General features: G+C 57.3%; 1 protein-coding gene across 3 annotated transcripts; it reads left to right on the top strand.

The window, feature by feature from the left end:
• Positions 1 to 4,959: 4,959 nt before the first annotated feature.
• Positions 4,960 to 10,028, top strand: INKA1 (inka box actin regulator 1). Of its 3 annotated transcripts, none has more exons than XM_040408106.1 (3): positions 4,976 to 5,099; positions 5,294 to 5,364; positions 9,073 to 10,028. In XM_040408106.1, exons 2-3 carry the CDS (start codon positions 5,344 to 5,346, stop codon positions 9,937 to 9,939), a joined length of 888 nt encoding a protein of 295 aa, XP_040264040.1. In that variant the 5' UTR covers positions 4,976 to 5,099; positions 5,294 to 5,343; the 3' UTR covers positions 9,940 to 10,028. The 3 variants fall into 3 exon arrangements, with proteins under 3 accessions (XP_040264038.1, XP_040264040.1, XP_040264039.1); XM_040408105.1 differs by having other exon boundaries at positions 9,070 to 10,028; XM_040408104.1 differs by having other exon boundaries at positions 4,960 to 5,364; positions 9,070 to 10,028.
• Positions 10,029 to 13,339: the final 3,311 nt, after the last annotated feature.

Here is a 13,339-nt window from a genome sequence, read left to right as displayed (position 1 = left end):
ACAGAGGAGTCTGGAGGAGGGCAGAGAGGTATGGATTGGGGGCAGAGGGGTCTGGAGAGGACAGAGGGGTCTGGAGAAGAACAGAGGAGTCTGGAGGAGGACCGAGGGGTATGGATTGGGGGCAGAGGGGTCTGGAGGAGGACAGAGGTATATAGAGGGTGTTTGGAGGAGGACAGGGGTATGGATTGGGGGCAGAGGGGTCTGGAGGGGACATAGGGGTCTGGAGGAGGACAGGGGTATGGATTGGGGGCAGAGGGGTCTGGAGGGGACATAGGGGTCTGGAGGAGGACGGGGTATGGATTGGGGCAGAGGGGTCTGGAGAGGACAGAGGGGTATGGATTGGGGCAGAGGGGTCTGGAGGAGGACAGATGGGTATAGATTGGGGGCAGAGGGGTCTGGATTGAGGAGAAGGGTCTGGAGGAGGACAGAGGGGTCTTGGGTCTGGAGGGGGACAAAGGAGTCTGGAGAGGACAGAGGGGTCTGGAGAAATACAGAGGAGTCTGGAAGAGGACCGAGGGGTATGGATTGGGGGTAGAGGGGTCTGGAGGAGGACAGATGGGTATGGATTGGGGGTAGAGGGGTCTGGAGGAGGACAGATGGGTATGGATTGGGGGCAGAGGGGTCTGGAGGAGGACAAAGGAGTCTAGAGAGGACAGAGAGGTCTGGAGGAGGGCAGATGGGTATGGATTGGGGCAGAGGAGTCTGGTGGAGGGCATAGGGGTCTGGAGGAGGGCATAGGGGTCTGGAGAGGACAGGGGGGTCTGGAGAAGAACAGGAGTCTGGAGGAGGGCAGAGGGGTCTGGAGGAGGGCATAGGGGTCTGGAGAGGACAGGGGGGTCTGGAGAAGAACAGGAGTCTGGAGGAGGGCAGAGGGGTCTGGAGGAGGGCATAGGGGTCTGGAGAGGACAGGGGGGTCTGGAGGAGGGCAGAGGGGTCTGGATTGAGGCAGAGGGGTCTGGAGGAGGACAGATGTGTATAGATTGGGGGAAGAGGGGTCTGGATTGAGGAGAAGGGTCTAGAGGAGGACAAAGGAGTCTGGAGAGGACAGAGGGGTCTGGAGAAGAACAGAGGAGTCTGGAGGAGGGCAGAGAGGTATGGATTGGGGGCAGAGGGGTCTGGAGAGGACAGAGGGGTCTGGAGAAGAACAGAGGAGTCTGGAGGAGGACCGAGGGGTATGGATTGGGGGCAGAGGGGTCTGGAGAGGACATAGGGGTCTGGAGGAGGAAAAGGGGTATGGATTAGGGCAGAGGGGTCTGAAGAGGGCAGAGGGGTCTGGAGAGGACAGAGGGGTCTGGAGGAGGACAGATGGGTATGGATTGGGGCAGAGGGGTCTGGAGGAGGACAGAGGGGTCTTTGGTCTGGAAGGGGACAAAGGAGTCTGGAGAGGACAGAGGTCTGGAGAAGAACAGAGGAGTTTGGAGGAGGGCAGAGGGGTATGGATTGGGGGCAGAGGGGTCTGGAGAGGACATAGGGGTATGGATTGGGGCAGAGGGGTCTGGATGGAGGAGAGGGGGGACAGAGGGGTCTTGCTTCTGGTGGTGGACAAAGGAGTCTGGAGAAGAATAGAGGAGTCTGGAGGAGGGCATAGGGGTCTGGAGAAGAAGAGGGGTCTGGAGGAGGGCAGAGGGGTATGGATTGGGGCAGAGGGGTCTGGAGGAGGACAGATGTGTATAGATTGGGGGCAGAGGGGTCTGGATTGAGGAGAAGGGTCTGGAGGAGGACAAAGGAGTCTGGAGAGGACAGAGGGGTCTGGAGAAGAACAGAGGAGTCTGGAGGAGGGCAGAGGGGTATGGATTGGGGGCAGAGGGGTCTGGAGAGGACAGAGGGGTCTGGAGGAGGGCAGAGGGGTATGGATTGGGGGCAGAGGGGTCTGGAGAGGACAGAGGGGTCTGGAGAAGAACAGAGGAGTCTGGAGGAGGACCGAGGGGTATGGATTGGGGGCAGAGGGGTCTGGAGAGGACATAGGGGTCTGGAGGAGGAAAAGGGGTATGGATTAGGGCAGAGGGGTCTGGAGAGGACAGGGGTCTGGAGAAGAACAGAGGAGTCTGGAGGAGGACCGAGGGGTATGGATTCGGGGCAGAGGGGTCTGGAGAGGACATAGGGGTCTGGAGGAGGACAGAGGTATATAGAGGGAGGACAGAGGAGTCTGGAGGAGGACAGGAGTATGGATTGGGGGCAGAGGGGTCTGGAGGAGGACAGAGGTATATAGCGGGAGTCTGGAGGAGGACAGGGGTATGGATTGGGCAGAGGGGTCTGGAGAGGACAGATGGGTATAGATTGGGGGCAGAGGGGTCTGGAGGAGGACAGAAGGGTCTTGGGTCTGGAGGGGGACAAAGGAGTCTGGAGAGGACAGAGGGGTCTGGAGAAATACAGAGGAGTCTGGAGGAGGACCGAGGGGTATGGATTGGGGGTAGAGGGGTCTGGAGGAGGACAGATGGGTAAGAATTGGGGGCAGAGGGGTCTGGAGGAGGACAGAGGGGTCTTGGGTCTGGAGGGGGACAAGAGTCTAGAGAGGACAGAGAGGTCTGGGGGAGGGCAGATGGGTATGGATTGGGGCAGAGGGGTCTGGAGAGGACATAGGGGTATGGATTGGGGCATAGGGGTCTGGAGGAGGGCATAGGGGTCTGGAGAGGACAGGGGGGGCTGGAGAGGACAGGGGGGTCTGGAGAAGAACAGGAGTCTGGAGGAGAGCAGAGGGGTCTGGAGGAGGGCAGAGGGGTCTGGAGGAGGACAGATGTGTATAGATTGGGGGCAGAGGGGTCTGGATTGAGGAGAAGGGTCTGGAGGAGGACAAAGGAGTCTGGGGAAGAACAGAGGGGTCTGGAGAAAAACAGAGGAGTCTGGAGGAGGGCAGAGGGGTATGGATTGGGGGCAGAGGGGTCTGGAGAGGACAGAGGGGTCTGGAGGAGGAAAAGGGGTCTGAAGAGGGCAGAGGGGTCTGGAGAGGGCAGAGCGGTCTGGAGAAGAACAGAGGAGTCTGGAGGAGGACCGAGGGGTATGGATTGGGGGCAGAGGGGTATGGATTGGGGGCAGAGGGGTCTGGAGAGGACAGAGGGGTCTGGAGGAGGAAAAGGGGTCTGAAGAGGGCAGAGGGGTCTGGAGAGGGCAGAGCGGTCTGGAGAAGAACAGAGGAGTCTGGAGGAGGACCGAGGGGTATGGATTGGGGGCAGAGGGGTCTGCAGAGGACATAGGGATCTGGAGGAGGACAGAGGTATATAGAGGGAGGACAGAGGAGTCTGGAGGAGGACAGGGGTATGGATTGGGGGCAGAGGGGTCTGGAGGGGACATAGGGGTCTGGAGGAAGACAGGGTATGGATTGGGGCAGAGGGGTCTAGAGAGGACTGATGTGTATAGATTGGGGGCAAAGGGGTCTGGATTGAGGAGAAGGGTCTGGAGGAGGACATAGGGGTCTTGGGTCTGGAGGGGGACAAAAGAGTCTGGAGAAATACAGAGGAGTCTGGAGGAGGACCGAGGGGTATGGATTGGGGGCAGAGGGGTCTGGAGGAGGACAAGTGGTATGGATTAGGGCAGAGGGGTCTGAAGAGGGCAGAGGGGTCTGGAGAGGGCAGAGGGGTCTGGACAGACGGCAGAGGGGTCTGGAGGAGGACAGAGGTATATAGAGGGAGGACAGAGGAGTCTGAAGGAGGACAGGGGTATGGATTGGGGGCAGAGGGGTCTGGAGAAGAACAGAGGAGTCTGGAGGAGGGGAGAGGGGTATGGATTGGGGACATAGGGGTCGGGAGGAGGACAGGGGTATGGATTGGGGACAGAGGGGTATGGATTGGGGACAGAGGGGTCTGGAGGAGGACAGCGGGGTCTGGATTGGGGGCAGAGGGGACTGGAGGAGGACAGAGGGGTCGGGAGGAGGAAAGGGGTATGGATTGGGGGCAGAGGGGTCTGGAGAGGACAGTGGAGTATGGATTGGGGGCAGAGGGGTCTGGAGAGGACAGTGGAGTATGGATTGGGGAAGAGGGGTCTGGAGGAGGACAGCAGAGTATGGATTGGGGGCAGAGTGGACTGGAGGAGGACAGAGGGGTATGGATTGGGGGCAGAGGGGTCTGGAGGAGGAAAGGGGTATGGATTGGGGAAGAGGGGTCTGGAGGAGGACAGCAGAGTATGGATTGGGGGCAGAGGGGTCTGGAGAGGACAGAGGGGTGTGGATTTGGGGGCAGAGGGGTCTGGATGGAGGACAGAGGGGTCTTGGTTCTGGATTGGAGTAGAGGGGTCTGGAGGGAGGTGTAGGGGGTCTTGAACTGAAAGAAGTGTCTAGACTCTAGAGGGTACATACGGACCTGGAGAGAACAGGAGCCTTGAATGATAGAGGGGTCTGGAGGGAATACAGGTTGAAGTTTATGGGGTCAGGATCGGGAAATAGAGATGATGACAATTGTGAATCAGAGCTTTGCTCTCATCAGCTGTTCCTTAGTGGTTTTTCGCTCTGAAAATGTATAAACTGGGAACAATGGTCCAGTGACTGGTCTCCACTCCCCTCCTCGTGATTCACATGGTAATATCCAGCCTGGGGCTACGCTTACTGTAAGCAGCCGGGTAATTACCCCCTGAGAGGGCAGATCCAATTACCTCTCCCTCTGCTGCCCCCTATAGATCCCCCCCAGACAACAATCATTCATCCTGAACCTGGGGACGTTCCCCTCCGGCCAGACAGGGGTTAAGGGCTCGCGCGTCCTCGGTTTCCTCTTGGTTGTTACATTGTATCTTCCTGATGATTCTGTCACATAAAGAGTTAAATCCCCCTTAATACTTAATCTGTAATGCGAGGACTTTCCCCTCTTCTTCCTGCTCCGTCACCCCCTCTCGGGCTCACATTTCTCCAAATGAGTCTGAGTAGAACCCCAAATCCAGGGCGTGTGGTCCTGGGCCTGTGATTGGCTGCTGCCCAGACGGGGGCGGGGTCAGGCTGAGCGTTATGGCAAATTTGGGACGTGAAGGGACAGAACAGAAAGTGAAGTTCAGAGATCAGAGCAGCGGCTGCAGGAGACGGGACCCCGAGCAAGAGCCTGCACCCAGAGCAAGACCCTGCACCCCGAGCCTGGGACTGCACCCCAAGCCTGGGACTGCACCCCGACCTGAGCCTGCACCCCGAGCCTGGGACTGCACCCCGACAAGAGCCTGCACCCCAAGCCTGGGACTGCACCCCGACCAAGAGCCTGCACCCCGAGCCTGGGACTGCACCCCGACCAAGAGCCTGCACCCTGAGCCTGGGACTGCACCCCGACCAAGAGCCTGCACCCCAAGCCTGGGACTGCACCCCAAGCCTGGGACTGCACCCCGACCTGAGCCTGCACCCCGACCTGAGCCTGCTGCCCCCTGGATTTCTGGGGCATGCAGAGCACCGTCCAGCTGGTGAGTATGGCAGAGGTTATCACATACAGTGTGCCTGGAATGAAGAGGTTAAACCACTATGCCCCGTTCAGTGCGGCACTGGTGTGTACAGTCAGTGGTCATAAGCTGCCCCCAGTGCAACCATTCTGCAGAACAGAGGGGTCCGCTGTCAGAGGCCCCTGCTCTGTCCTCATCTGTGCTGCACACAGAGGGGGGCACATGTGGAGGCTGCACACAGAGGGGGGCACATGTGGAGGCTGCACACATGATGCTTCTGCCTTCAGTGGGGTTTTTGCTGGTCCCAGTCCCATCACTGGGGAGGGGGGTGCAGGGATGTGGTGGGGTTCCTGGTTCAGGTCCTGTAGTCGCACCTTCCCCCTTTTCTGGTTTGGACACTGTTCATATTTGGCCCATGGCTGAAGGTTTCTTGGAGTCAGCCCCTCAGGTTGCTCTCTTTGTCGGCACTACCTCTGCTGCTCCGGCGCTGTTGGCCCCGTGGTCTGTCAGGGTTAATGCCTAGCAGGAGGCAAGTTAGGACAAGATGGAGGAATGTGTCAGGCAGGAGCTACTCCCGGGAATCCAAGTCCTCTGCATGGACAACTCCTAATACAGCTCAGCCCCTCTCCAGTCTGTGTTCAGCCTTGGTCCCCGCTCTCCAGTCCTTGGTCCCCGCTCTCCAGTCTGTGTTCAGCCTTGGTCCCCCCTCTCTAGTCCATGTTCAGCCTTGGTCCCCCCTCTCTAGTCTGTGTTCAGCCTTGGTCCCCGCTCTCTAGTCTGTGTTCAGCCTTGGTCCCCGCTCTCTAGTCCATGTTCAGCCTTGGTCCCCGCTCTCCAGTCTGTGTTCAGCCTTGGTCCCCGCTCTCCAGTCTGTGTTCAGCCTTGGTCCCCGCTCTCTAGTCCATGTTCAGCCTTGGTCCCCGCTCTCTAGTCTGTGTTCAGCCTTGGTCCCCGCTCTCCAGTCTGTGTTCAGCCTTGGTCCCCGCTCTCTAGTCCATGTTCAGCCTTGGTCCCCGCTCTCCAGTCCATGTTCAGCCTTGGTCCCCGCTCTCCAGTCTGTGTTCAGCCTTGGTCCCCGCTCTCCAGTCTGTGTTCAGCCTTGGTCCCCGCTCTCTAGTCCATGTTCAGCCTTGGTCCCCGCTCTCTAGTCCATGTTCAGCCTTGGTCCCCGCTCTCTAGTCTGTGTTCAGCCTTGGTCCCCGCTCTCTAGTCTGTGTTCAGCCTTGGTCCCCGCTCTCTAGTTTGTGTTCAGCCTTGGTCCCCGCTCTCTAGTCTGTGTTCAGCCTTGGTCCCCGCTCTCTAGTCTGTGTTCAGCCTTGGTCCCCGCTCTCTAGTCTGTGTTCAGCCTTGGTCCCCGCTCTCTAGTCTGTGTTCAGCCTTGGTCCCCGCTCTCTAGTCTGTGTTCAGCCTTGGTCCCCGCTCTCTAGTCTGTGTTCAGCCTTGGTCCCCGCTCTCTAGTCTGTGTTCAGCCTTGGTCCCCGCTCTCTAGTCTGTGTTCAGCCTTGGTCCCCGCTCTCCAGTCTGTGTTCAGCCTTGGTCCCTGCTCTCTAGTCCTTGGTCCCCGCTCTCTAGTCTGTGTTCAGCCTTGGTCCCCGCTCTCCAGTCCTTGGTCCCCGCTCTCTAGTCCTTGGTCCCCGCTCTCTAGTCCTTGGTCCCCGCTCTCTAGTCTGTGTTCAGCCTTGGTCCCCGCTCTCCAGTCCTTGCCCTCCACAACAATCACAGGAACATAACTTACTTGCTGTCTGTTCCTGTGGTCATTTAGCAGTCAAGGTCAATGTAATAGCAGTTTATCAGCCCAAGAGCTTACAATCTATGTGACGGGGGCACTCTGGGCACATCCGCTCTCCTGTCACAGCTTGCAGGCCTGGCACAGGGTCAGAGGATGCAGCATCACTTAATCATAGGGCGCAGCAGGGAGATCCGGCATGATGTATGGGGGGACAGGATGTGACAAACGAATCGTGGCCCCCAAGAAGGAGCTCGACAAAATTAGGTCACATGATGCTAACACAATTAACCCCTGATTATGCACGTGCTCCCCCAATAACGGAAGCAGAGCCAAAAAAGCGTAGAGCCATAGATGAAGATACCCCCTACACTGCATATGCTGTATAGCAGAGCTGAGTTATCACTGTGTTCTCTGTGGTGTTACATAGGACTGCAGGTGACATCTACTACATTATCTGTACTCAGAGAGTTATCACTGTGTTATCTGAGGTGTTACATAGGACTGCAGGTGACATCTACTACATTATCTGTACTCAGAGAGTTATCACTGTGTTATCTGAGGTGTTACATAGGACTGCAGGTGACATCTACTACATTATCTGTACTCAGAGAGTTATCACTGTGTTCTCTGTGGTGTTACATAGGACTGCAGGTGACATCTACTACATTATCTGTACTCAGAGAGTTATCACTGTGTTATCTGTGGTGTTACATAGGACTGCAGGTGACATCTACTACATTATCTGTACTCAGTTATCACTGTGTTATCTGTGGTGTTACATAGGACTGCAGGTGACATCTACTACATTATCTGTACTCGGAGATCTATCACTGTGTTATCTATGGTGTTACATAGGACTGCAGGTGACATCTACTACATTATCTGTACTCAGAGAGTTATCACTGTGTTACATAGGACTGCAGGTGACATCTACTACATTATCTGTACTCAGAGAGTTATCACTGTGTTATCTGTGGTGTTACATAGGACTGCAGGTGACATCTCCTACATTATCTGTACTCAGAGAGTTATCACTGTGTTATCTGTGGTGTTACATAGGACTGCAGGTGACATCTACTACATTATCTGTACTCAAAGAGTTATCACTGTGTTATCTGTAGTGTTACATAGGACTGCAGGTGACATCTACTACATTATCTGTACTCAGAGAGTTATCACTGAGTTATCTGTGGTGTTACATAGGACTGCAGGTGACATCTACTACATTATCTGTACTCAGAGAGTTATCACTGTGTTATCTGTGGTGTTACATAGGACTGCAGGTGACATCTACTACATTATCTGTACTCAGAGAGGTATCACTGTGTTACATAGGACTGCAGGTGACATCTACTACATTATCTGTACTCAGAGTTATCACGGGGGATGCGGTAGATGGAGCCCCCTCCGGTCTGTCTCCTCCGCCCTTTTATTACTACTTACCTTAGGGTAGACGGGTTTGTCGCGGGCAGGTTCACATTCACTTACAGTGCAGAAATGTAACAGTTAAATGACAAATGCAGCTCTGCTACATGGATAGTGATCTCTGTTGTGGGTGGTGTAGCAGAGCTGGAGCGGCTGGCTGCACAGATGTTGAACAGATGGGAGAGAAATGTTAAACTGCAGCCAAAACAAACAGGGGGGGGGGGGGATCCTCCTGGCAGGGACTGGGTTAACAGCATGGCTGCTGGAGCCTCTGTCCGCCCCGAGGCAGGAAGCTTTGCGCTTCGAGTCTCTGCTTGCTCCCTGCGGGGGCTGTGCCTCAGGGGATGGATTCTGCTTGCTGCCCCCCCTCCTCCCTGCTGCCGGGCGTGTGCCAGGGATTTGGGGAGTGTTGTGGCCCAAAACCGGCTCCGTAACATCGTGTCCCAGCTCGTTTCCCGCACAAATCAATCTGTGCTGAGCGTCTAGGAGTCAGGATAATAACGCGTTGTCGGGGGGGGGGGGGGCAGCCTGTGGGTTTGTGGGGCGACTCACCTCATCTTCTCCTCTCTCCTCAGCAGCGCCTGAAGGTTCCCGGATCCGTGGCGTCTGAACAGATGGATTGCATGCTCCGTGTGTTGCAGGACCTGAAGCGTTCCTCTCCCTCTTCTGCGGAGGAATCTTCTGCGCCTCCTGCGCGCCGACCCCTGAGGCGCGACATCCGCTCTTCACATCGCACTTCGGACTTGTCAGAGGCGGACTCGGCCTGCTGCGTGGATCTACCCAGCGACGTCTCCCCGGTCAGCTGCGGCCAGCGCGCTCTAGAGTGGGACTCCGGCTACTCGGAGGTGTCCGGGAGCTCCCTGCGCGGGGAGGAGGAGGACGTGGATGATGAGGAAGACGTGGCAGCTCCCCCAGTCCTGCGCAGGCACATTCAGCCGCCATGTTCTCGCCTGACCTCGGGGGGGCTGCTGCGTTCTAGACAGGAGAGAATCCGCCCGAAATCCACGTCGGACGTTTGCCTGGAGCAGTGGGGGGGCATTGGGGTGGGGAGCGGCTCCCAGGACTGGACGGGGTGTCTGCTGTCCCAGAGCCGCAGCCGCCAGCCGCTCGTTCTGGGGGACAACAGCTTTGCGGATCTGGTCAAGCAGTGGATGGACTTACCGGAAAATGGCAATGAGAAGGAGCGGCAGACGCACTGGTTACACAGGCCGCACGGATTCCTGGTCAGCCTGTCCGGTAACGTGAAGAAACGCCTTGGAAACATGTCCCGGCCGCGCGGCCCCCCGGAGCAAGAGGCCGCCAAACGCCTGTCCTGCCCCCAGCTGGGCTGCCGGACGCTCTCCCCCTTTTACCACCAGTCCCTGTCGGACATTGCGGAGGCGTCATCGGGCCTCTTACATTGCCGCAGTCGGCAGCCAATCATATGCAGTGGTGGACTGTTGTAAGCCGGAGGCGCGCGCCAATCCTCACCTGTACAGTTCTTATTATTATTATTGTATTTTTATAATTATTTTGTATTAAACCTTTTATATTCTACACTAAGTGCGTCCTCCGGTGACCAGAGCCCCGCCCTCTGCGACAATCTCCTGCCACGTGACCACTCTGTTACAATGTGTCAGTGAGGTGAACTCGGCAGCACAAATGGTTTGTTACATTGTATCAGTCTGGAGTCTGGGATATTTGTCCAGGCTGGCTACACAGGAACAAACCCTCAGCTGTGAGAAGTGTTAGGTCTGTAAGGGTTGACTCTATTCATATGTCATATTTAAATCGTGCTGCCCCTGCCTTACAGCTGACTCTGTTCACTGACAGCAAGCGCAAGTACTGATAATGAGGACGACTGACAAATGGTCCTTCTGTTCAGGAGGGGGATTGTGCCCCATGCGGGGTCTCAGCAGGACGCCCCCCCCCCCCCGGTCATGTAAATGTGAAGCTCCAGGTGCCGTCACCTCGGGCGCGCGGGGGTGGGGAACAAAAGTCACCGATTGTCACCTTTAGATTAGACAAAAAGACTTGTTTTAGAGGTTCTCTGCTCGGAGCGATGGCCGCCGCCATATAATGCTGATGTCACATCACAGAAGACCCCAGAATCCGCAGCCCTCACCTCAAGGCTATCAGGAGGCCACCGGCACCAGCTGATTGGGCGGCGCCGCCATTCGCCGTTTACCGATTTGTCTTTATTAGAGAATCCAATGTAAGAATCGGACGGCGACCAAAGATTCACAAATAACGTGGTGACCTAGAAATGGAGAACGCTTCCGCGTGAGTGACATCATCAGTGACATCATCACCTCCTCATTACACAGTCCTGAACCTCGCTGGGTCCAGACCAGCTGCAGCAGCCCTCCCCCAGAAGCTGGACCCAGAATCACTACAGGGGGGGCCCGGCTCTCCTGACGTGCAGATAAAGGGGGGCCCGGCTCTCCTGGCGTGCAGATAAAGGGGGGCCCGGCTCGCCTGGCGTGCAGATAAAGGGGGGCCCGGCTCGCCTGGCGTGCAGATAAAGGGGGGCCCGGCTCTCCTGGCGTGCAGATAAAGGGGGGCCCGGCTCTCCTGGTGTACAGATAAAGGGGGGCCCGGCTCTCCTGGCGTGCAGATAAAGGGGGGCCCGGCTCTCCTGGCGTACAGATAAAGGGGGGCCCGGCTCTCCTACAGTACCGATAAAGAGGGGCTCAGCTCTCCTGCACTACAGATAAAGTGGCGCCCAGCTGTTCTGCCGTACAGATAAAGGGGGGCCCGGCTCTCCTGCTGTACAGATAAAGGGGGGCCCACCTCTCCTGCCGTACAGATAAAAGGGGGTCCGGCTCGCCTGGCGTACAGATGAAGGGGGGCCCGGCTCGCCTGGCGTACAGATGAAGGGGGGCCCGGCTCTCCTGCACTACAGATAAAGGGGCGCCCGGCTGTTCTGCCGTACAGATGAAGGGGGGCCCGGCTCTCCTGACGAACAGATAAAGGGGGGCCCGGCTCTCCTGCACTACAGATAAAGGGGGGCCCGGCTCTCCTGCACTACAGATAAAGGGGGGCCCGGCTCTCCTGCTGTACAGATAAAGGGGGGCCCACCTCTCCTGCACTACAGATAAAGGGGGGCGCCCACAGCTCCAGGAGCAGATGAGGTCACAGGGTGGGATCCCCCTTGTATAGACGATCTGGACCACACCCCATAACTATCCTCTCCACTTTCATCGGTTGTCACCCAGCTTTCCTGGAATCTGATAAACGAACACGACTCCGGAGAATGACGGCGACTTTTGTGGTTTTACCGGGAATTGTAACTGTAATATCAGGAGGGGAACCCCGACATCTACAGCTGCCTCCCACATGACACAGCGCGGGGGGCTGCAGGCAGGGAAGGGGTTAATCAGGCAGCGCTCCAGACACATGGCGGTATCTGAGTGTTCACACCTCGCCAGGCCTGGACTACATCTGCTATAATTAGGAACAATCACACCCAACATCCTGCTACAGAGCAGCTGCAAGATGTGAATAATCCCCCGACAGCATGGAAGATAAAAGCAAAGCCCAAGAGGTAGCCACGGCCCCGCCCCCTGTTACTGACAGAGGTTGTCACAGCCCCGCCCCCTGTTACTGACAGAGGTTGTCACAGCCCCGCCCCCTGTTACTGACAGAGGTTGTCACAGCCCCGCCCCCTGTTACTGACAGAGGTTGTCACAGCCCCGCCCCCTGTTACTGACAGAGGTTGTCACAGCCCCGCCCCCTGTTACTGACAGAGGTTGTCACAGCCCCGCCCCGTTACTGAAAGAGGTTGTCACAGCCCCGCCCCCTGTTACTGAAAGAGGTTGTCACAGCCCCGCCCCCTGTTACTGACAGAGGTTGTCACAGCCCCGCCCCCTCTTACTGAAAGAGGTAGCCACAGCCCCGCCCCCTGTTACTGACAGAGGTTGTCACAGCCCCACCCCCTGTTACTGACAGAGGTTGTCACAGCCCCGCCCCCTGTTACTGACAGAGGTTGTCACAGCCCCGCCCACTGTTACTGAAAGAGGTTGTCACAGCCCCGCCCCTGTTACTGACAGAGGTTGTCACAGCCCCGCCCGCTGTTACTGAAAGAGGTTGTCACAGCCCCGCCCCCTGTTACTGACAGAGGTTGTCACAGCCCAGCCCCCTGTCACTGACAGAGATTGTCACAGCCCCGCCCCCTGTTACTGACAGAGGTTGTCACAGCCCCGCCCCCTGTTACTGACAGAGGTTGTCACAGTCCCGCCCCTGTTACTGACAGAGGTTGTCATAGCTCCACCCCGTTACTAACAGAGGTTGTCACAGCCACGCCCCCTGTTACTAACAGAGGTTGTCACAGCCCCGCCCCCTGTTACTGACAGAGGCTGTCACAGCCCCGCCCCCTCTTACTGACAGAGGTTGTCCCAGTCCCGCCTCCTGTTACTGACAGAGGTTGTCACAGCCACGCCCCCTGTTACTGAAAGAGGTTGTCACAGCCCCGCCCCTGTTACTGACAGAGGTTGTCACAGCCCCGCCCCGTTACTGAAAGAGGTTGTCACAGCCCCGCCCCCTGTTACTGACAGAGGTTGTCACAGCCCCGCCCCCTGTCACTGACAAAGATTGTCACAGCCCCGCCCCCTGTTACTGACAGAGGTTTTCACAGCCCCGCCCCCTGTTACTGACAGAGGTTGTCACAGTCCCGCCCCTGTTACTGACAGAGGTTGTCACAGCCCCGCCCCCTGTTACTGACAGAGGTTGTCACAGCCATGCCCCCTGTTACTGAAAGAGGTTGTCACAGCCCCGCCCCTGTTACTGACAGAGGTTGTCACAGCCCCGCCCCCTGTTACTGAAAGAGGTTGTCACAGCCCCGCCCCCTGTTACTGACAGAGGTTG

This window comes from Bufo bufo, chromosome 9, assembly GCF_905171765.1.
Source record: "Bufo bufo chromosome 9, aBufBuf1.1, whole genome shotgun sequence".
NCBI classification, from domain to species: domain Eukaryota; kingdom Metazoa; phylum Chordata; class Amphibia; order Anura; family Bufonidae; genus Bufo; species Bufo bufo.
Note: the sequence above shows the minus strand (reverse complement) of the source record. Positions and strands in the feature narration are given on the sequence as shown.

Coding starts and splice junctions, on each gene's coding strand:
- INKA1 (XM_040408104.1), top strand. CDS start 5,344: ATGCAGAGCACCGTCCAGCTG. Junction 5,365..9,069: donor TGCAGAGCACCGTCCAGCTG/GTGAGTATGGCA, acceptor CTCTCTCCTCAG/CAGCGCCTGAAGGTTCCCGG.